At 39.7% G+C, this 24881-nt stretch overlaps 1 protein-coding gene across 1 annotated transcript in view; it reads left to right on the forward strand.

Annotated features, from left to right (window-relative positions):
* The window catches only part of zbtb16a (zinc finger and BTB domain containing 16a), a 182137-nt gene that overhangs the window by 56358 nt on the left and 100898 nt on the right, over positions 1-24881 (forward strand). Inside the window, exon 3 of the mRNA XM_088320957.1 lies at positions 21179-21276. Coding sequence (XP_088177083.1) covers positions 21179-21276 — 98 coding nt within the window. The remainder of the gene's footprint in view (positions 1-21178; positions 21277-24881) is intronic.

Consider the following 24881-nt stretch of genomic DNA (forward strand, 5'->3'; position numbering starts at 1 on the left):
ATTTCCACTATAAAGATAAAGTTAAGTGTAACTTACTTTTGGAAAGATAGGCTTCAAGAGGTCCTCCTCCATGTTAGAGAGTGGGAGAAAAAGTGATCCAACCATTTTCTCAACCGCATCAAGCTTTGTTATTCCACTTTCATTTCAAAAGAAATGGCTCACCTCTCCTTTACACTTTACATCAACAATTTTGAATGGATGCATGAGATATTAAACAATAAAAATGTCAAAGTTCTTAGCGCGCTGGAGATAAAGTATAGTATGTTCACACACAAACTAGAAAGAGGAAGCCGGATTTCTTCTTCGGGGTAGATGCTGGGTGACCTCTCACAGCGCCACACGCCGGTAAGCGGCGCAAAGAAGCACTACAGTAATGGTCTGTACTCGGACAAAGGCACACACAATACAAAATCTTACTTACAGCGATGTTCGGATATTTTTCGACATTCCGAAAAAAATGAGCGTATCTACGGTTTTTTGTAAGTCGAATGGTCGTAAATAGAGGAGTGTCTGTATTGTTTGTTTAAAACATGTAAATATGTATGATCAAAACAGCTTGAGTCTACTTAGTAACACGCACCTAGATGTTCGCTAAGTACCAATCAACAAGTACAATGAGAAATGCATATCCATCCATTATCTTCACCGCTTATCCTCAGTAGGGTCGCGGGGGTTCTGGAACCCATCCCAGCCATCTTCAGGCAGTGGGCAGGGGACACCCTGAACTGGTTGGCAGCCAGTCGCAGGGCACACAGAGACAGACAACCATCCACTCACTCATTCACAACGAGGGGCAATTTGAACCGGCCAATTAACCTGACATGCATGTTTTTGGAATGTGGGAGCAAACCGGAGTGCCCAGAGGAAATCCACACAAGCACAGGGATAACATGCAAACTCCACACACGAAGGTTCGATCTCATAACCTCAGAACTGTGCCGCACACGCGCTAACCACTGCGCTGCCGTGCTGCCCTAAATACCAATCAGAAACTCAATAAACAGGTTCACAATCAGCATCCATGTAGCTTTGTGCTTACGTTTTAGACAACGTATGTTAGATCAGAAACCAAATTTAACAAAATCCCCACGTGCATTTCCTTTCTCATTCTCCTCATTGTACTGTAGTATTTAGACAATGAAAAAGAACAAAGATCCTTTTACACTATTGTAAATCAACAAATTTGTGTTCTCCAGATTGATTGATTTTAATGATTTAAAGTTCAATGAAGAAAAGGCAATGTAAGATGAACAGTAAATAAATGTTGGTAAATGTATTGTTGGAAAGAAAAGCTATAACAAAAAACACTTATAATACATATCATTACACAGTAATTCATATTATAGCCATTTGTATCTAGGTCACAAAGAGATAAAAGGAAAAAAATCTAAAAAGCCACTCCAAAAGAATGTTTACGTAATATCCTCGGATGATTCCCAAAGTCAGGTTTCGGGACGCTCCAGGGAAGACGGCGCTGCCGCTTGAAATAGGAGCAATTGTCACGCTTGATTATCTTTGCGCCGCTCTTCGAGTCCTCCAAGTTGGCAACAGTCGCTTTTAATCATTCCTACTCGGATCAGTGCTCGGATTTTCAAAATAATTCATACCTCAAGTAACAGAGTGTGTACTATGATGGCTTTTTTTTTCATGTCAATATATTTCAACCTGTACATACATCTAATCTATCTAAATTTAAGGTACTGAATCTTAAATTGTGTGTTTGTATGTGACCTATTGGCTCCAAAATGGTTGAACTTGACAGGACCAGAACAGAGACAGGACCCACTTGCGTTACGTTTCTCTGTTTTATTGAGAAGAAAGGAAAGGATTGCACACACAATCCGCTGATCGGTGGCACTTCCGTGGCGAGCGATGGTGGTGTCGGGAGCAGAAAAAACGGGTCAGTAGCCGGGACAGGAGAGTAGAAAACGTGGTCGGGATCAGTAATGAGTCGAAAGCCAGGAGAGGAAAGTAGATGTGGTCAAGATCAAAAAACAGGTTGAAGCCGGGAAACAGACTGGAGCAAAAACAGGAGTGAGTCAGGGTCCAAAAGCTTGCCTAGAGTAAACTGAGGTTCGCAGACGGACTGACAACAGGTAACAAAAAGGAGTGCGTTTAAATAGGGACAGGGAGTCCGAAGCAGTTGGCGCCAAAGGAGCAGGCACAGGTGATTCTCATCAGTAATCATGACAGAACTGATTTTTGTGTGACTGTACACAATTATACCTAAGTTTTCTGCGAGTGTTTTTAATTAGGTTTTGTGTCAAGGCACCCTCAATAAATACCAACAAAATCGATAAACATCTGCTTTCCTGTTTGGCGCTCCCCAGTGGGACTGTATCGCTTTTTCATCCACAACTGCCCCAACAACCTTGCCCAAGTGGAATGCTGGGCCATGATGCTTGCAGTAAACATGATCTAAAAGACGTTCTTAATTTTATCTTTTGTCACGCACTAGAATATGGAAGTAGATTTGGATAGTTAGACAATAGGGCTTCCGTAGTTTGTCTTCAAGTGCGGACATTACACCATAACCCATTTATCACTTTAAGTGAATGTTGATTATAAATTGTTTCTAGCACCTGTAAACTGCAAAGCGATTTGTTTTGTACCCGCGGGAAAATCTTTCTTTATCGGGCGAGTGATGCAACAATGTGAAATCCGAATCCTCCATCTGCGGCGTTTCCGTTTTCACGACTTGCCAGATTTTAGAACCGATGCGGTGTTTGATTCTTATTACTAGAGCTTTTTGCCCTTTTCTTTTACTTATCCTGGTTCACTGGGAATTGATGGTCATGATGTTTTTGTTAAAACGAAGCTTCTAACAAGGGGAAAAAAATGGACAATGTAATTTTATGAGATCATATTGATTACATTTTTAAAAATTCACATTTTTTCGGGGGCGGGGGATTGTGTTTTGACATCTTATGGTCTGGTCTACTGGATTTTTTTTCCCGTGTGTTTTTCGGCGGGACATACAGTGCATCTGGAAAGTATTCACAGCGCTTCACTTTTTCCACATTTTGTTATGTTACAGCCTCATTCCAAATTGTATTAATTTAATCTCTTATCTCAAAATTCTACACAAAATACTCCATTATGACAATGTGAAAAGTTTTTTTTTTTTTACTTTTTTGAATTTATTAAAAATAGAAAACTAAAAAAGTCACATTTACATAAGTATTCACAGCCTTTGCCATTAAGCTCAAAATTGAGCTCAGGTGCATCTTTTTTCCACTGATCATCCTGGAGATCTTTCTACAGCTCAATTGGAGTCCACCTGCAGTAAATTCAGTTGATTGGACATGATTTGGAAAGGCACACACCTGTCTATATAAGGTCCCACAGTTGAGTGTGCATGTCCGAGCACAAACACCAAGCATGAAGTCAAAAGAACTGTCTGTAGACCTGCGAGACAGGATTGTCTTGAGGCACAAATCTGGGGAAGGATACAGAAAAAATTCTGCTGCTTTGAAGGTCCCAATGAGCACAGTGGCCTCCATTATTCGTAAATGGAAGACATTTGGAACCACCAGGACTCTTCCTAGAGCTGGCCGGCCTTCTAAACTGAGCAATCGGGGAAGAAGGGCCTTAGTCAGGTAGGTGACCAAGAACCCGATGGTCACTCTGTCAGAGCTCCAGCGTTCCTCTATGGAGAGAGGAGAGCCTTCCAGAAGGACAACCATCTCTGCAGCAATCCACCAATCAGGCCTGTACGGTAGAGTGGCCAGAAGAAAGCCACTCCTTAGTAAAAGGAACATGGAAGCTCGTCTGGAATTTGCCAAAAAGAACCTGAATGACTCTCAGACCATGAGAAACAAAATTCTCTGGTCTGATGAGACAAAGATTGAACTCTTTGGTGTGAATGCCAGGCGCCTTGTTTGGAGGAAACCAGGCACCGCTCATCACCAGGCCAATACCATCCCTACAGTGAAGCATGGTGGTGGCAGCGTCATTCTGTTGGGATGTTTTTCAGCAGCAGGAACTGGCAGACTAGTCAGGATAGAAGGAAAAATGAATGCAGCAATATATAGAGATATCCTGGATGAAAACCTGCTCCAGAGCGCTCTTGACCTCAGGCTGGGCGAAGGTTCATTTTTCAGCAGGACGACCCAAAGCCAACAGCCAAGATCTCAAAAGATTGGCTTCAGAACCACTCCGTGGATGTCCTGGAGTGGCCCAGTCAGAGTCCAGACTTGAATCCGATCGAACATCTCTGGAGAGGTCTGAAAATGGCAGTGCACAAACGTCTCCCATCCGACCTGATTGAGCTTGAGACTTGTTGCAAAGAAGAATGGGCAAAACTGCCTAAAGATAGGTGTGCTAAACTTGTGGGATCATATTCAAAAAGACTTGAGGCTGTATTTGCTGCCAAAGGTGGATCAACAAAGTATTAAGCAAAGGCTGTGAATACTTATGTAAATGTGATTTCTTAGTTTTCTATTTTTAATAAATTCAAAAAAAGTAAAAAAAAAAAACTGTTTTCACATTGTCATAATGGAGTATTTTGTGTAGAATTTTGAGATAAGAGATTAAATTAATACAATTTGGAATGAGGCTGTAACATAACAAAATGTGGAAAAAGTGAAGCGCTGAGAATGCTTTCCGGATGCACTGTATTTTCAGTTTTTGGAAAAAAAAAATCTTTATCTGTACACTGTATTGTTGTTTGTTTCTGGACTGGAAAAATAATTGATAACCTAAAAATGTATTTAAAAAAAAAGAAACATTTTTAGAGGACTAAAATTATTTTTAAGAGACAAAACATTGTACAAAAAAAAAAAATATATATATACAGTATATATATATATATATATATTGCAAAAATAAAAAAAATATATTTTTTTAAAAGTAAAAATATACATTCATTAAGCAAAACACTTTCTTAACAAATACATTTTATATGTGTACATATATAATATATATATATATATTTCTAGTCCAAAGAAATAAAAATAAATATTTCCCAAAAAACTGAAGAGTGGGTCAAGATGCGGTCTGTGCAAACCTGGTGAAAAACTACAGAGAAGGTTTGACCTCTGTAATAGCAAACAAAGGCTACTGTACCAAATAATATTAACATCCATTTTCTCTGGTGTTCAAATACTTAGTTGCAGCTATATCACACAAATAAATTGTTAAAAAATCCTGCATTGTGATTTCTGGATTTTGTGGCGGATGAGTGGTTAGCACATGCGCAGCACACTTTTGGGGTCATGGGATCGAATCCTCCTGTGTGGAGTTTGCATGTTCTCCCCGTGCTTGCGTGGGTTTCCTCTGGGCTCTCCGGTTTCCTCCCACATCCAAAAACATGCATGCCAGGTTAATTGGCTCGTCCAAATTGTCCCTAGGTGTGAATGAGCGAGCAAATAGTTGTCTGTGTCTGTGTGCTCTGTGACTGGCTGGCAACCAGTTCAGGGTGTCCCCTGCCCCTTGCCTGAAGATAGCTGGGATGGGCTCCAGCACCCCCGCGACCCTACTGAGGATAAGCAGTGTAGATAATAGATGGATGGATATGCATTTCTCATTGTATCCACTGTATTTTTCTGGATTATAAGTTTTTTTTGTTTTTTTTTAATTTTCTGCCCAATTAAGGGTTTTTGGCTGCGCCGTATAGTCCATAAAATGCGGTAGAGTTAAAAAATGTCTGAATATTTTTCAGGAAGAGAAAGCAAAATGCTCTCTTGTACACCTCTTTTGAGTTATCTCGCGCTAAATCGAAACTCAACCGCGCATGCTAGCTGTCGCCGCTATTTTTAAATCTTTTCTTTTTTTTCATCCTGACGTCTTCTGACACTTTGTTCTGACACGACGCCTTTAGGGAATCTCCACAGACAAAACTTTTCCACCAAGGTCAAAACTTTGATGCGGCGTCTTACCTTCGTGCCGCAATCTGCATTTGTCGCCTCTGTTTTATTGATGTAACAGGTGCTTAGCGCGACAGAGAGCGGCAGTCAAAATAATGTCGTCTGCCTCCCTGCGTGTTTGGCTTTCGGGCTGCCAGCTAAACTTAGACATCTTTGAGGTTTTTCTGCCGCTTGATGGAAGGTGATGCCGCTGCATAATGCATGAGGCAGGAAGGGAACACTTTTTTTTTTTTTGTGTCTGCCTACATTTTATGGGGTACTTCCTTTTCTTCACGTGGATATGTAATATCCTAATCACTCTTTTTGTGTTTTTATTTGTTTTCATTCCATCCTGAATAATTATATCTAAAAATATAAGGAAAGAAAGGGGAGGAGGAATATTAACAAGATCAACGGGAAAGGGGAAGTAATGATATTGGGTATTGGGTCCGGTTCTGGAAAGAGCAGAAGGTAGTATTAATACTGACTGTCTCGCAAAAGGGTCTTGGATCTTCTTAAAGCTGAGCGCTACTTTTTGTTACTGATTATCGCCAAGGGTAACCAGCATGATATGCTTTTCTAAATGAACAACTTGTGTAGTTACAGAGGGTGCCCCACTTGGGAACGAGACGATTGTTCATCAGTTGAATTTGTTTGTAAGTTGCTTTAGTGCTATATTTTGAATGTTTAAGGTTTATATAAGTAACCTGTATTGTTATGTACTGTAAAAAAAATTCATAAAATTATGTGCTCTATAACGATAAATAAAGTTGAGTTTAACTTGCTTTTGGAAGATGCGCTTCAAGAGGTCCTCTTCCATGGTAAAAATTGGCCAAAAAATAGCGATCCAACCATTTTTTCAACTGCATCAATCTTTCTTATTCCACTTTCATTTAAAAAGAAACACTTTACACCAACGATATTGAATGGATGCTCAAGATATTAAACAAAAATGTCCTTAGCACGCTGGAGATAGTTCAGACATAGACAGTATAGAATGTTTACACACGAACTAGGAAGAGGAAGCAGATTTTTTTTTCTTCCGGGTGGATGCTGGGTGACCTCTCACAGCGCCACACGCCATTAGCGGCGGAAAGAAGCACTACAGTAATGTCCTGTACTCGGAAAATGTACACACAATACAAAATCTAACTTCCAGCAATGTCCGTGTATTTTTCGACAACCCGAAAAAATGTTTATATCTACCATTTTTCTACCGTAAGTCGAATGGTCATGAGTGGGGGAGCATCTGTACTATGTTATTACTAGGTTGCCATATTTGGAAGAAGTGTTATAATAGGCTCAAGCTTTGCAACATCATGGCAGTTAGATATTAAATTTCCTAGATATTTTCAGAACCGGTCCACAGGCTTCTCAGGTGAGTTCTATGAGGGCTATTTGGTGCCCATGGGTCAAGTACTTTGAGTTCAAGATGAGGATCAAATGACCTATATTCTAATAAATTAGTGTAATCCCTCGTTTTTTGGGGTTAAACGAATATATACCAATATACCCACCCCGTTTATCAACATACACTCCGCCACATCTTGCTTGGAGAAATTGTTGACCAGGGATAATGGATAGCAGCCACACAGGTGCTGATTATTTTGAGGTGAAAAGAATTGGGGGAAAAAGAGCCACAACTCATGGGACAAAGTTGCATTCTCTGCCCCTGCTCTCAGCAATAGTTTACAGTGGATAATGGATCACAACTAAAACAGCATTTCATTTCAGGCGGGGCACGATTCAGCGACCCATTATATGTTCACTGGAGTAGTGTTAAAATATACTATTTAGGTGTAAATCAACACTGGTTATTTTACTGTGTATGATTCAGTTCTTCACAAATGTTTTTAAGATAGATCATCCATGTTGGACTGTGACATGATAATCAGGGTTTGTACAGGTGCTTGAAATCCTGAAAATGCTTGAATTTAAATTGCTTGTTTGAATTTTTGGGTAAAGTGCTTGTAAATTCTTAAAATTGTTGCCATGTTTCTCAACAAGTCTGCTTAAAAATGTCACATACATTGCTCTGGGGGCTTCACTTTGCTATTGCATTTCTTCTTCTCTTGTGATTAACGGCAGGGACATTGGTTTGTACGGCATTGTCCTATGAAGCGTCTTCGTCCCTGATGGGACAGCTCCATTCCATACCTAAACTGGGCACTATGACATCCGTATTAGTGCAAGGATTACGTATCAATTAGGGACATTTATTATGGGCCATGCAAAAAATTAAGTCGGTGTTACGCACAGGTAAATTGTAATGGGAGACTTTCCTGCAACTGAAAATGTTAGCTACGTATTATGTCAAACCCCACACCTTTTTGAGGAGAGATTTGTCTCAAAAATACTTACACACATATTGTTAAGATTCACAAATGTATTCGCAATTTACTCAATATCTAAAAATCATATGTCTTGGTCAATGCACAAGCGAGATTGAGAATCGCATATGAAAATGATACATGATTCACACCAGATTTGTTATTTTAATGGTACTGGAGAAGTAAGAAAATTGGCTTTGAAAGCACTGAAAAACATGATTGCTTACACATATACTATGCTAATACCATCCTGTTTTTTCCGACGCTTCAAATTGAATCGGAAAACCAAACAAATCAAACCGGGGCGATATAGAGCATGGATAGATTTGTTTACTCCGACTTGGCGCATTTAGCTAACTTTTAACAAGCGTTTTATATTAGCTTACAGACTGCCGCTTTTTCACAAAGCGCATCATCCATCGCCGCATCACACAATTGATCACTGCCGTCGACTTTAACGAGATGTAAAAGGATTTTAAATTGTCACGTTGCTTTGAGATAAACGCTCGCTCGCGTCTCTTCGCTAAGTGCCGGCTTTCACGTAGAGCGTCTGAAATGCGTGATTAGTGTTAGTGTTAGCTTTCGCGTACAAACAGACCGACGGCGGCCATTAAGAAAGTTCACATAAAACTCTCTCGGGCCGTTTGCCGGCTTAATAATGGACTTTGTCCGACAGTCACTTTTGACGGGCCTCGTAAATTTCTGGCGGATGTCAACAAAACGTATGCTAATCGTGTCCTCGTAAAGCGCTAACGCGTGCGCTGGAAATGCGAATCGTTGAGTCGTAACCGCTTGCCGCCTCGTGTTTTTTCCCTGGTTCTTAATTTCTACCTTGGATTTGTCTGGTTGTATTTTACTGACGCTAGCAGTTAACTTAAATGAATTAAAAATGAATTAAATAAAAACTGTATCCACATGAGGCTCTCGGATATAATGATGTAATGTATACATTAAAATCAGTATTTTTCGAAAGACAAAACGTAAAAGCACAGATTTATGGGTGATGGAACAATATTTCATCGTAAAGGACTTAACATGATATTGATCTCAAAACATTTCAAGTTTATTAGATTGTTAGCATACACTAGGTGCATTAGCTAATAGTAACACTTTGTGGCTAGCATTTATTTAGCAGTAGAGATGGACAATTTACCAATATATAACCGTAAAGCACTGAAACATGATGTTAAGCTGAGTATTTAATCGAGAAGAAGTTAAACATGGTCTTGAGCTCATCTTGAAACATTGAATATTGCTAGATCTTATACAAAATGTAAATGTACATAAAATGAAAAAATAATGATCGCTGAATCATTAGCATCCTGTAGCTTTATTAGGAGATAGCAATACTAGGTGGCTAACCTCAGTTTAGCCCTTAATGTTGAATATTTTATGGTTATTTAATCGTGATGACTTAAACATGATCATGATCTCCAAAAGTGAAAGATATATTAGATGGTTCCCATCTGTTAGCCACTTGGCGGCTCACTTCAATTTATCCATCAGGGTTGACAATTTTTCTGTATTATATCAAAAAGTACGTGGACCTGAATGGATCTGCAAAAGTAAAGAGTCATAAGATTGTTAGCATCCAATAGCAGGTAGTAACACTTGGTGGCTAGCTTCGATTTAGCCATAGACTTGGACAATTTACCAATATGTAATCGTCAAGTATTAAACATGATCTTGAGCTCCAAAAGTGAGATTGTTCGATTATTAGCATCCACTAGCGGCATTTGTCTGGAGTATTGTTTGGTGGCTAGCTTCAATTTAGCCACGGGGATGGACGGTTTACCAATAATTAATCCCGAAGGACTTAAATATGAACGTGAGCTCAAAAAGAAAATAATTATAGGATTGTTAGCATTCAATAGTTGCATTAGCTAAGAGCAGCGCTTGTTGGCCAGCTCCGCTTTAGTCGTAAGGGTTGACGATTTACTGATATTAAATTGTGAAGTACTTAAACATGAACTTGATCCCAAAAATTGAAAGATCGTTGGATCGCTAGCATCTACTGGATTTATTAGCCAATAGCACCACATGGTGGAAATAATCAATTCACCCTAAGAGTTGGTGAATAACCGATATTTAATTGAGAAGGACTTCAATACTGAAACGTCGTTAGATTGTTAGCGTCCGCTAGCCACATTTAATCGTAGAAGACCTAAACATGATCATGATCTCAAAAAGTGAAAGATCGTTGGTATCTGTTAGACGCATCAGGCAATTGCTTCGCTTGGTGGATAGTCATAGATGTGGACAATTTACGTTCCTTAATCGTTGTTACGAGATATACGCACTCTCGCGTCTCTTTGCTAAGTGCCAGCTTTCACATGGCGCATCTGAAATGCGTCATTAGTGTTTGCGTCCGTATAGACCGACGGCGTCCATTAAAGAAGTTCACATAAAACTCTCTCGGGCCATTCTGCAGCTTAATAATCCACTTCGTCCGACAGTCACTTTTGACAGGCCTCGTAAATTTCTGAAAGGTGTCAACAAAATGTATTCTAACCGCGTCCTCGTAAAGCGCGAACGCAGACACTTCAAATGCGAACCGTTGAGTCAACAGCTTGCCGCCTCGTGTTTTTTCACCCCGGCTCTTAATTTTGTCCATAGATTTGTCTGGCTGTATATTACTGACGCTAGCGATGGGCTAAAAATGTTTTAAAATAAAAACCCAATTCCGGATATGTACACCTCTAAGTTTGTAAAAGCTTTGAGAAACATGACCGAATGACACTAACACGAATATAAATGTTTTTTGCTGTGTACTAAACAGTATGTGTTTTTGTAAAAATAAAAACAACTAAAATAAACATGGAAAATACTTTGAAAAGCCCACTAGCTTTACATCTTTCCGGTTGTTAAACATTCTCAATCACGAAAAGAACTCGCTAGTACCTAGCTTACCAAGCTAGTGAGCCGATCCTAATTGAAAGATGCGTCAACGAAGCCTCCTCGTGGTTCGGTGGACTTCTAAAAGGACTTTTTGACATTTTTAGATTTATAAAAGGAATAAAAATAACGTGTCAATGAAAATTACTTAATTTAATTCTCTCACAGAGATGTGACGATTCTGGTGGTGATACTCGCTCGGGCTAAACAACACTAGAAAGGGATTGCAACCACCATTTCTGATCTTTTCCAAAATAAAACTTACCGTTTCCATATAAAAATTACATTACACTAAAAAGTAAATTGCAAATAATGACACAAAATACATAAAAAAACTTTTTTTCGAGGTTGGTTACATTATTACCCAATATATTCTTAAAAGCAGATATTTTAATAAAGGGAAAATGTAAAAAAACAAAACGACAACAACATAAATTTCCGGTTGATTTTCCGGTATTTAATCGTGAAGGACTTAATCATTATTCTGGTCTCCAAACATTTAAAGATCATTCGAACATTAGCATTCGCTAGCTGTATTAATCAATACTAACATTTGGTGACTAGCCTCAATTTAACCAAAGAGATGGACAATTTACCGACTTTTAATCGAGAATGACTTACACATGATCTTGAGGCTCCAAAAGTGATAGATCGTTTCCATCCACTAGCCGCATTAGCCTGGAGTATTGTTTGGTAGCTAGCTTCCATTTAGCCATAGATATGAACGCTTTACCAATAATTAATCCTGAAGGACTTTAAAATTAATGTGATCTTAAAAAGTGAACAATCAGAAGGTCGCAACCGATAGCCGCATTAGCCAATAGCATAGCTTACTGCCTAGCTTTGCTTTAGCCATACTGGTGGATTTACCGATATTGAATTTTAAGTAATTTGAAAATGATCTTCCTCTCCAAATAATTTGTGCATAGCGCTGTTTTAGCTGTAAATAAGGACGAATTACCAATCGTAAATCATAAAGGACTTAAAACATGATCTAAGTCAAATTGAATCAAGTCATGTTTCTTTGTAGTCCCTTTAAAGTCTCAAAGGGGCTCAACAGACTACAGACTATTACACCATCCCCTGATCTATGATGTACAGGAGGGCAAGGAAAAACTTAAAACCTCAGAAGGAAGAAAATTCACAAACCTTGAGTAGGGACCGCACATGACATAATCCCCCTTCTACGATGAACAAGCTGCAATCTATAAAAATGTAATGATCATTAGACCGTTAGCATCTGCTAGCTGCATTAGCCAATAGCATATTTAGCTTTTTCTCGTCATATATTACTGCCGCTACCAGTTACCTAAAAAATTTTTTTTCTAAGATATGATTTAAGGAAAGGAAAAAGTATTAAAATAAATATGTAAAGGTTGGCTATTCATCCATATTTAATCGCAAAGGACCTTAACATGATCATGTTTTTAAAAAAGTGAACGCTCATTAGATCGTTAGCGTCTGCTGGGTGATCAACCAATAGCATAGCTCGGTGGCTATGCTTTAGCCTCTAGCATCACCTTAGCAATTAATACGGTTTCACGGTCCTTAACTACAAATGTTAACCTTCTGGACATGGGAGTGTCCGCTAATGATAGTTTTTTAATACCAAATGTTAAACCAGTTTTGAATTTTGAAAAAACAATATTCAAATCAAACCCTTTCCAGAAAGTTCTGTAAAGATTTTTCCCCTTTTTATTTCACCTCCACTTATGCATTGATTTTATAGTCAACAATGTTAGTCGCTAAAATCTATGTACCTAGCTAGGGTTTCATTTTCTAGTCCCCTGCCTTGAAAGCGTCACTCCATCTTCCGTCCATCCTCTTATTTTTCTCCTGGATTCGACGCTTCCTTGAAGGCAACAATAAAACTACCTGGAACGACGTTCGTAAATAAAAAGCGAGGGGGAAAACGTAGGGATGCACGGCTTAAGATGGAGAGAAGAAGAAAACACTAAAAGATAAAAGGGAGCCAATTGATAAGAGGCGGTAAATTGAAGTAAGGCTGCTGCTTACCGGGCCACTTGTTTGTTAATTCATTCGGCGGCCGGGAACAAAAAGAAAAAAAAAAGGATAATTGCGGCAGGGAAGGGAAGGGAATAGAGTTAATGCTTTAGCGATGTTAGCATCCTATGTGGGTTTGAATGGAAATTGACTTTGTTCCTCAATGTTCTTCTTAAGAGTCTTAGCGTTCTTGTTAGGTAAACCTGAATTTAATGTAATGCAAGCTATTTTTTGTTAGCTAATATTCAGGTTTAATTAACAAGAACGCTAAGACTTAAAAAAAAAAATTAATGTACAAAGTCAATTTCCTTTCAAGACCTCATAGGATGCTGACGTTGCTAAAGCCTGAAAGCCATTCCCTTTGCGCTACCATTTGGATATAGTTTGATAACATAATTTGAGTCCTTTTTTGGTTCGGTAATATTCAGGTTTAATTCACAAGAATGCTTTGAATTTTAAGAACATTGATGCTAGCATTGCTAAAGCATGAAATCTGTCCCCTTTACGATATGGTTTTGTTATTGTTTGATAACATTATGAGAATAATTTTTTTGTTCGCTAACATTTAGGTTTAATTAACAAGAACGCTATAACTTGGTAGAAAAACATTAAGGAACAAAGTCAATATCCTTTCAAGCAAACCTGGGATGCTAACGTCACTGAAGCATGCACTCCATTCCCTTTGTGATATTATTTTAACATTAATAACGTAATGCAAACACTTTTTTGGTGCTAAAATTCAGCTTTAAACAACAAAGACGCTAAGACTTTTTTAGAAAAACATTGAGGATAAAGCCCACCTGAGATGCTGAACCCTTGAGTGTTACCTGTGGTGTTCCGCAGGGTTCAGTACTTGGCCCCCTTCTTTTCACCATTGACATGCTTCCATTAGGTGAGATTATTTGCAAGTATAATATCGTTTTCCATTGCTACGCAGATGACGTTCAACTATATCTTCCAATGGAGGAATCTGCTACACTAAACTGGAAATTACTGAGATAAAATAATGGATGTCACTCAACTTGCTGTTACAAAATGCTGCAGTGAGGCTTTAAAATAAGACAAGAAAGTTTGATCACATTACCCCGATTTTAGCTAATCTGCATTGGCTCCCTGTTAGCTTAAGATGTGATTTTTAAGGTTCTGTTTGTAGTATACAAAATCATGCATGGACTTCCTCCCTCATATCTTTCAGATTTAATTTCCCCCTATATTCCGGTCCGAAGCTTTCGTTCTGAAAATGCTGGTCTACTAGTGATCCCAAGAGCCAAGAAGAGATCCGCAGGTTCAAGAGCGTTCTCCATTCGGGCACCGGTGCTCTTCCCCCTGAGATTCGATATGCAACCTCAGTGCAAATGTTTAAATCTAAACTTAAAACACACTTCTATTCTAAAGCAAATGAAAAACCTATATTTTATGTTGACAATATCTGTGTATTATTTGCCCTCATGTAGGTTTTAGATCAGAGGATGGTGTCATAATAGTCTGTGGTTTGCTATAATCTGTGGTCTGTGCAGCCCTTTGAGACTCTATGTGATTAAGGGCTATACAAATAAACATGACTTGACTCATTAGCGTCGAGGCTGCCGAGGGCTTTCCTGTTTTGTTATGCTCCTGGTTGGCTGCCCAACTTGCCTGGCGTTAGCGCCGGTTTAGCTGTGTCGATTAATTTATTTACGGCCTCCATTACGTTTATCGCCGTTGCTGCTTTTCGTTGTTAGCTCCCGGTTAGCCTGGCTGTTCACCACATGTTCATTGATCGGCTAGTCTGGCTTTTGCGACAGTTTTACCATGTTCTTTGGTATATTTATTCTAGATCAGCTTCGCGTTTGTCGCTGTAGCCATTGGTTAGCCTGGCTGCTCACTGGGTGTTTTTGATCAGCAAGCCTGTCGTTAACACCGGTTTTGCGGTGTTCGTTGGTTTGTTTATTCCTAGCCGGCTTTACGTTTGTAACTGTAACCATTGTTGCTTTTTGTTGTTGGTACCCGGTTAGTCTGGCTGCTCACTGAGTGTTTTTTGATCAGCTAGCCTGGCGTATTGGAATACACTGAAGGACCACCGAAATATATATAAATTTTGTGCAAAAACATGTACTATTTCCTCACATTTTGCATGTTTCAGAAGTTGGGATTATCATTATTGACCGAAGCTAACCATCAGATACAACACCAAGTACGTCTCCAGTAACGTCGTATTCCGCGAGCCGCCCGGCACAATGCACTCTCGCGTGAACTCCATCGACTTGGAGTCGGGCATGGCACGGTCCCCAATTGGAGTGTCCTTAATAAGACCATCCATACCTTATCAGTCCTCCGTCTGGCCGACACAATACTGCGATTGAGGCGCGACACAAAAGGCCTTTTGTTCGGCCGCCGTGTGTGTTGCGCTTCGGCGCTTAAGTGTGTTTTTCTCTTATCTCGGCCAAAGTGTGTACTTCACCTATGATCCTTAACGGGAGGGGGACAAAATCCGTCTTTTGTCCGACGTGTCGCTCGTTGGTGAATCCGTGTCACGCCGACGGACATTTTGTCGCAGGTTATTAGTCGTTTGGGTTTAATTTGTATTAAGTCTCAGACGTTCGTTGGGTTCGTTTTAGAGACTCTTGTTTAGGGTTTCCAATTTTTTGAATCGAATGGTGTATTTAAAGTACTAGATGGTGTTATATAGCAACCCCTAGTGGTGTAAAAATACTACATTATGAATTGAAATACTAAACAAAAACACATGTACTATCTCATAAACATTATTTCGGGTCTAGAAATGTTTTATTATGTTACACAACTAGAAGGCAACCATCCTCAACTAGCAGAAGCCCAAAGATGACTTATCAAAGGTAGCTTTTAGCACTAACAGCCACATAGCTTCCACAGCTGAGCCCTCCACGGAATGGTTTCAGAGTCCCGTCATTCAGGCATCTTCTTTCAACTGTTTTCTTCTCTAGTTAGCCACTTGGCTGCAGGCTCTGGCTCACCGCTAACTGCTATAGTTAGCTGCTCTGTGTATATAAAGCTTTCTTCGTACCTCAGAACGTCACTGAGTTCTGTAATTCTGGCATTTTGGACTTTGTCCAAAGTTTCCTTATCCAGCCACACGTTAGCCAGCTAGCTGCAGGCTATGGCTCACCACTAGCCTCTATGTTGTTAGCTGCTCTGTGTAATTTAAGGTTGTTTTGTCTTTCAGAACGACTTCCACCATTCAGAAATCTTTTTATTTTTCTCGAGCCACACATGTTAGTCACTTGGCCAAAGTTTGGTAGAAGTACCATTTTTGTACGTAAAATGGAATATGTGTAATAAAGTCCTAAATCCAAATCATTCAGAATGATTGTGCTGCATTATGACTGATTATTTCACTGTTACGTAAACTATGTGATTCTGGGCTGTTGGTAACCTCGAATTGATGTTGAGGTCTTTGAAATTATAGAACTTATACATGCCCAGGTCTAAAGTAACAAACAACTCAAAACGAAATTAAAAAAACACAAAAACGGACGCGGCGGTTGTAAAATAAAGTCAATAGAGTAAATCAAGTTATTATAAAGAGTTGCAATATTGAACGACAGGTGTAGGGACTGATTAGCCACAGGTGGGCATGCTCCAGCCACTCTTCCCCAGTTTGCGCCCAAATACAGACGATGGATTCTCTATTCATTCGGTTCTCAGTCCTATGGAACTGTAACTACGTTGTTCCTTGTTCATCTGTTGATTGCTTGCCCGCGAGGTTCGAAGTTCAGGCGCCTTGATTACTGCTAGCGTCTCTGCACTTATTTTGAAGTTATAACCGTGGAAAAAAACTTGTGAAAACTTGTGTTGCAGGAAATTACTTCCAATATGAGACGGAATTGTGTGCACAGCCCAACTGGATAAGGTCAACGTTACCTAGCCTCCCTTGATTGTTATTGATTGTATGACCGGAAACTGCCCGGATACAACAATTCAAGTCTTCCTGATTCTTTGAATCTCGTCAAGGCCAGGACATTGAGTTGTCGCTATCGAGAAAGTTTTTTTCTCGAGAATTTGCTTGGAGGATAACGAGAGATTTTTTTTTCCCAACGTTTTGTCTTGAGTAGCTTGACTGTTGCATCTGCATCATCATCATCATCATCAGTTCCATCCTCCTGTTTTATTGTTAGTATTCACTCTCCTGACCATTATTGCATTCAGTGACATTGACCACTCTAAACTTCAAAGGTCTATTTTTATCAATTGCAAATTATGTCTAAGTCCGGTAACGGCACTGAAAAGAGTGAGTGCAAGTATTCCTGTCAACAAGACCGTAGGATTGTCCCTCTGCTCGAATTTTTCTAGACATTGGCTACTGTGTAAATTCTAAAGCTACAGAGCTAACATAATACGGTTCAGCAATTTGAATTCATGAATGTACGCACTTTGAAGTTGATTAGCTGGTGTTAATCTAGAGTTTATTTGAAAGACTGTAATTAGAATTTATTTTATTTTACTTTACTGCGTTAACTGCTAAATCACCATCATCAGCATCGTCCTCAGTTCCTTCCTTCTCCTGTTTTCTTGTCACTATTCACTCTCCTGACCATGATTTATTTAATTGCCTTTGAAAACTGTCGACGTCAAAGGTTGATTGTACTTTATTTTCAGGATTATAAAGCGCACTTAAAACACCCTAATCCGTCAGAAGGGCAACCGTTCGCTTCATAATCCGGTATGCCGATAAATCCGGAAATACGGTAGTTTCAAATTTGCATTATAAAAATAGAATCATAACATTTGCAAATGCACCCTAGAACAGCATGAAAATGTGTTCTTTGCAGAAGTGATGAATTCTACTCTTATTTTCCATACACTTGTAGTTCCCTGAAATCATTGGGAGGTATTTACAAAATTTCAGACTTTACGGCGCACATAAAAGACAGAAATCGCCAGAAAATCGACAGGACGCCTTATAGTTCTGAAATTATGTTAATTTCAGTGTCATTGACTTTAATGGACTTCCAATATTGCTTTCATTTTTAGTAAAAAGCGATTGAAACAGGACAGAACCTTCTAAACTTTCCAGACTGTTCACAGGTCATCTGTTTTATTTTTCCGAAACGATAAAGCGTGTGCTGAATCATCATTATCATCATCATCAATTCCTTTCTCTTGTTTTCTTGTCACCATTCACTCTCATGACACCATGATTTCTTTCAGTGTTATTGACAACTATAGACGTCAAAGGTTGATTGTACCATATTTTCCAGTCCTAAGGAGCACCTAAAAACCTCAAATCTGTCAGAAATGTTAGTTTGCCTTAAAATCCAGTGGTCTGGAAAATAATGACGTTTAAATGTTTTATCTTAGAAATAAAATCATATCAATTGTAAAATAAAATCACACTACATCACCTCAGCATAAACCTTTGTCTTTTGCAGAAGTGATTAAGGTTTTTTCCATTCACTTCTCTATTTCACTAAGATACTATATTTACATGAAGTAAGATATTTACTGAATTTTCTGGACTTTACAACGCACCTAAATACAAAAATATTTAAGAGTACTTTTAATCTTTTTTGTCAGGAAAATACGGTATTTTCAGTGCCAGTGAAGACTATGGTCTTCAAAGATTGCTTTCAATTTCAGTTGAAAAGAGATCTAAAACTGGGACATAACAAAACTTTCTAAGCTTTCCAGACCATTCACAAGTGATCACTTTGTTTTATTTTCCCAAAATGATTAAGCTTCCAGTGTGTCAACCGCGGCAATAATCAAAGTGGAGAGCGTTTTCTTTCACGAGCGTTTGAAGATCTTTCTGGGCTCAAGGCGACGGCGGCGACTGTGTGGCAATCCGTGTCACCTTAATTGCCTTAGAGTACTTTCAGATATCTCTCAGGACTTTTACGAGCTTTGTTCCAAGCCCCTAGCTCTTTGAGAATTTCGTAAGCGAACCCCATCGGCGAAGGCCGGACTTTGTGTGTTGTCACACGTTATTTAGTTAGCTAACCTTCAAGGCCTTCCCCAGCAATCAAATATTGACCCCTCTTGTCGCGTCTGACCTTGTGAGCTTGAATCGTTGTCGCTTAACGTCAACGGGTTCCTCTTGCGCTCGCTTTAGCAATAATCAAAAAACATCCTTTATGGGGGCTAAATGTTCCTTTGCTCTTCATAGGGAGGTAATAAAGTATTACATTATGTATCTATCTAGCTCATTAGCTTGATAGTTCTTTATCTGTCTAGCTTCCTAGCTCTTTATCTAGCTCGATAGCTCTTAACTATCAGCCCTATCTCCCCCTAGCTCCCTAACTCGCTCTCTAGATCACTGCATTTCTCTAGCTATTTAGTTAGCTAGATAGGTTCTATCTAGCTCTATATTGCTCTCTATCTAGCTCAGATTCCTATCTAGCTCGCTCGCCATCTAAATCACTGTCTATCGCACTAGCTCTAGCTCCATAGATCTCTATCGCTCTAGCTCTCTGTTAATTTATCGTTACATTATTGGTTTGTATTGCGTTCTGCCTTATGATCGGCTAAAAGTCTCTTCGCTTATCATTAATGTTTAAAGATGAAGAAACATTTATACTGTACTTTTACTTATTAAATAATTAAGCCTGTAAAAAGGCTTGGTTCCTTGGTTTCCGTGTATAATGGATTACTTCTATAATAGTTGTAGAAACGGAAATAAAAGTTGTGGGTTCCTTTTTAAAATGTAACCCTTGGCAATAAACGGGGGTTCACTGTATAACAAAAACAAATCAAGCTTTAATATTTTGAAGAATACTGTATGTATACTGCTAGCTTCATCATCACTATGTGAAATGGATCAGTCGAAGCTAGATTGGGAGCTATCAAGACAGCTACATGATGCAATGATCAACTTTGAAGGTCATGCCGTTAAAAAATTCTCACAGTTCAAAGTTTTTTGTTCCATAGCTCTTTTGTAATCATTCTAGCACATTTTTGTAGCAGTTTTCCTCATCCGGGATATATTGATGCTGCAAAGCACTGTTTGAGACAAATGGTACATGTAAATGCCGGCTTACCCACTAAAAAAGGTTGATTTCTTTTTTTGTCTTCTACACCGAGGGCAAAAATGCAATAGTCCACTTATAGTGATTTTGACAGTTGTTTCTATCCATATGTATTGTAAGCCCACGGATGTATACATCCGTAGATGGTGTAAGCCCACAGATGTATACAGCCATACATAGTGGATGCAACAGTTGTTTCCAGTAATATGTAGTGTAAGTCCACAGGTGTTATGGCTTTACCAATATCTGAATTTGTAGGAAACGTTAAAAAAAAAAAAACTGCATTTTGAAAATATCGTCTGCCGTAACGGCCTCACAGTATATCAGTACGGCCATTATCACATCCCAAGTTTGTGGGTAGTTAAGGCCATTAACATGTGTCAACACTTAAATTATGGAATTTAGAATTTTTAAAATTCCAATATCGAAAAGTTAATATAAATATAAATAACTGTGGCTGTCTTCCTACCTCTCATTCAGCAAACAAAAATTAGAAAACATTTTCATTAGGTAACACTATGTTATATTGTAATTCCGTAGATGTATCAATCCATATATAGTGGACGCAACAGTTATATCCAACCATCAACTGTATACAATATGATTAAGGTGTATTAAATTTCTATATAGCAGATGCTTCAGTTGTATCCATCCATATGTAGTGTAAGTATATGCTTTTGGTAGGCCTTGTTTGAGCACCCCTTGTAAAGAGATGTGGCACAGGTTGTGGAGCTCCCTTTTGGAGCAAAAATGCAGGGTACTTTGTAGTTCATACTTAATTTAATTTCAAACGTTAAAAGCGAAAAGGACGTCTATCTGTGAAATGGCGGTGCTCGTACCCCTTGATGGGATTGCACGTACTCGGGGTTATTCCTTTGTTACTAGTCTTCAAAACGATTCATTGCCCACATAACTGAGAGCAGTTCATTCATTGGTCTAAGTGTAGCGACGCTCTTAAAGTGACACCGTAATGCCACAAAGTACGTATTTATCTGTGGAAGCCATTAATAGAAAAAGTCAGAGGACGCAACAGCTGAACTGCGAAATGGCCTGGGAACATTCTATTTACGGTAATGGATATTGGTACCAGAGGCCCTGATGTGTTTTTTTTCTCCATCTTCAGGAAGATGCACAGCGGAATGAAGACCTACGGCTGCGAACTGTGTGGGAAGAGCTTCCTTGACAGCCTCCGTCTACGCATGCATCTCCTGTCCCATTCAGGTGAGCCAATTTAAGCTAGCGCCTGTCGTTAAAGGGAAACTGGCCTGCTTTGTCTCACTTACACAACTTCTTGGATGTGTGCAACTTTCACTCGGTTGTCTAAGGAGCCTTTGGCTCTGTAATCTACCCCAACCTTAGAGACAACATCACTTTCAGATTTCTGTGAAACCAGGAAATAAAAGTTGAATTGAAGTGGTTTTACGCTTGACCCCAGGGATATGACATGATTCTGTTCTGAATTGGAGATCGCAAAGGGAAATTGCTGCATAGCTGTGGATAGAAACCTATTCTAAATATTCCGGAAACATCAACAAAAACAAGTCATGTTTGTTTGTATAACCCTTAATCACAACAAGTCTCAAAGGGCTGCACAGACTAAGAAAATAGTATATACTAAGTACTACTTATGTGTATTATGCATGCGTACAACGAAGTAACATTACAAATAAAAATACATGTAAAGGAAAAATTACTTTTTATTTAACCTTGGTGTTACCTGATTTGTGCTGTTAGAGTGGAGCTAGTGGGTTAAGGAGACGGTAAAAATAAAATATATTAATCGGTCATGAAGATCTCTCACCCTTTTGAGGAATTCATCATTTTGAAGTCAAAAAGGCTGACCTACATGAGTAGTGTAGATCCAAGGAGAAAATGTTTTGAGGGGGAAAGGGGGATTTTATGAAACCGAATAATACAGACGGTGCCCTACTTACGAACGAGATACATTCCGGACAATCGTTCGTCAGTTGAATTTGCTCCAATGCTATATTTTGTATGTTTAAGGTTTCTATTGTTTTGTACTAAAAAATATAATTTCATAATATAATATGCTCTATAAAGATAAATAAAGTTGAGTTTAACTTACTTTTGGAAGATGCGCTTCAAGAGGTCCTCCTCCGTGATAAAAAGTGGCTGAAAAAATGCTAACCAACCATTTTCTCAACCGCATCAATCTTTCTTATTCCACATTTGTTAAAAAAGAAACTGCTCGCCTCTTCTTGACACTTGACACCAACGATATTGAATGGATCACAAGAAATTGAACAATAAAAATGTCAAAGTTCTTGGCGCGCTGGAGATACACTATAGAATGTTTACACATAAAGTAGGAAGAAGCGGATTTCTTCCTCGGGGTGGATGCTCACAGCGCCACACGCTGGTAGAGGTGGAAAGAAGCAATACAGTAATGTCCTATACTCGAAAAAAGGTGCACACAATACAAAATCTAACTTACAGCAACGTCCAGATATTTTTCGACATCCCCAAAAAATGTTTATCTACAATTTTTGGTAAGTCGAATGGTCTTAAGTACGGGAGCGTCTGTATACAATATTTGAAGACATTTTGGTCTTGAAAAAAAGATGAATGTGTTCTATGGGCAGCACGGCGGGGTAGTGGTTAGCGCGTGTGCGGTACGGTTCTGAGGTCCTGAGATCGAACCTCCTGTGTGGAGTTTGCATGTTCTCCCCGTGCTTGCGTGGGTTTCCTCCGGACACTCCGGTTTGCTCCCACATTCCAAAAACATGCATGTCAGGTGAATTGGCCGGTCTAAATTGTCCCTGGATGTGAATGAGCGAGTGCGTTGGGATGGGCTCCAGCACCCCCGCGACCCTACTGAGGATAAGCGGTGCAGATAATGGATTGATGGAAGGGTGTTCTACTATCACTGCTTTAAACTGCACAATCCTTCCATTTAAGAAGTGTTTTTTGTTTCAAAAAACCAGTGATCCAAACAATATTCAAATGTTAGAATCATAATTTTCTAAATTTGTTCCAAACCCGTTTTTAAGTATTTGAAGTCAACAGGTGATCGTTTCTTCCCGGCGCCATAAAACGCAAGAAAAACTGCGCAAAGTTTTTCTACGGAAGGAGCGTCGTGCTTGTTTTCCTCCCAAGCAATTTTTTTTCTCGCTGATGAAAAACGACGAGAGGAGCACTTGTGTCGAGACGGGCGACAGTTAGGGAAGAGACGCCGAAGTTTCTTTGATACGTTGTCTTGTACTTGTTTTTTTTTTTCCTCCTCCATCGTTTTCTGACTTTCAAGGCCCGTCTCCATTTTTACTCTCCGTGTAATGATGACACTCCGCCAAGTCCCGAACGAACGAACGCCGGCGCCATCATCATCCTTCAAGCCGGCTTCACAGCCGATAGAATATCAGAGAGATGAAGTGAGGGAGCGAAACGCTCTTTGGTATGCCGCGCGCGTCGTTGATGTTTCGCCGAGCGCCGCTGTCTGCTCCCTCCCTTCCGTTTTTTTTTTTCCCCACACAGTCATAGTCTCTTTGTGTCTTGCCTGTCTTGTTTGAGAAAAGTGGTGGTTAGCTTTTCATCCTACAGTTTTTAGCACATTCACTGCCATTGATGTCTATATCCACCAATGGCACTGCAAAGAGTTATTCTGGTTTTGGCCAAGCTAGCTGGTCCTGGTTGTGCTTTTTAGCACTAAATGGACATTTCCTGTACACAGCTGAGACCTATATGTGATGGCCGTTGAGTCACTTGATTCAGCCATCTTTAACTTTTTTGACAATGTTTCCTTTTCTAGCCTCTGATGTTTGCCACAGGGCTGCAGGCTGTGGCTCGCCATTAGCAGTTGCTGTTGCTCCGTGTAAATAAAGCTTGCTCTGTCCTTTAGAATGTCGCTGAGTTGGGTGATTCAGTCCTCTTCCATTTTTTATAACAGTTTCCTTCTCTAGCAACTCATGTTAGCCACTTGACTGCATGGTATGTTTTGCCGTTATTGTTAACGGTTCTTGCTTCTGTCACTCGCCAAGTTCGCTGTATGCGGAAACTGCTAAGCTCTTTGATTCCGGTATTTTCAACCTTTACCCTGTTGTTTCCTTCTCTAGCCACTACTGTCATCCAATTGGCTTTGGGCTATGGCTCCCCACTAGCTGCTACTGTTATTGTTAGCTTCCCCCTGTAACCTTAAGCTTGCTCAGAATGTCACTAAGTTCTATAGTTTGGGGATTTTCCCCATTTTCTCCCCACTGTTTCCTTTTCTAGCCACACATGCTATGGCTCAGATTCAGATTTACTTTATTGTCAATCGTGTACACGTGTCTACAGAACGAAATGTCGATACATCTGACCCGCACAGTTTCCTTGAACGTCAGCCGGGATAGATAAGATTAACCATGTCTTCGTCAGAATTTTAGCGCAGCAGTTCGTCATCTCGCGGTTCGATGCCACTTCCAGTTGTTAAATGGTCCAGTTTATTGTCCAGAGAGTGAACGTTGGAGAGTAAAATGGATGGGAGAGGGGTTTTGAAGGGTTTAGCCTTTAGCCTAGCGGTTAGCCCGGCCCGACAACCTCGCTTCCTCGTCCGGTCACGCCACACTGCCACACTGCTTCACTGCTTTGTAGGCCACTGGGTCTTGTTGACATAGCAGTCCGTGGCTAATAAACACTCCCGAGTGGTCGTAGCACCGAGCGCTTGATGTCCGGATGATCGCATATACAGGAAAAAAAAATGTGATCGTATATCAATCTGCAGTTCGAGCCGACTTTGTGCGCCGTCAAAACTGAGTCGAAGACTGGGTCTTATGGCCGAAGTGTAAAAAACTATAGCGAGCCGATGTAGCCGCAGCCGAACAGGGGCACCG

The sequence above is a fragment of the Urocampus carinirostris genome, chromosome 17 (genome assembly GCF_059441175.1).
Source record: "Urocampus carinirostris isolate Australia breed hairy pipefish chromosome 17, RoL_Ucar_1.0, whole genome shotgun sequence".
In the NCBI taxonomy this organism is placed as follows: domain Eukaryota; kingdom Metazoa; phylum Chordata; class Actinopteri; order Syngnathiformes; family Syngnathidae; genus Urocampus; species Urocampus carinirostris.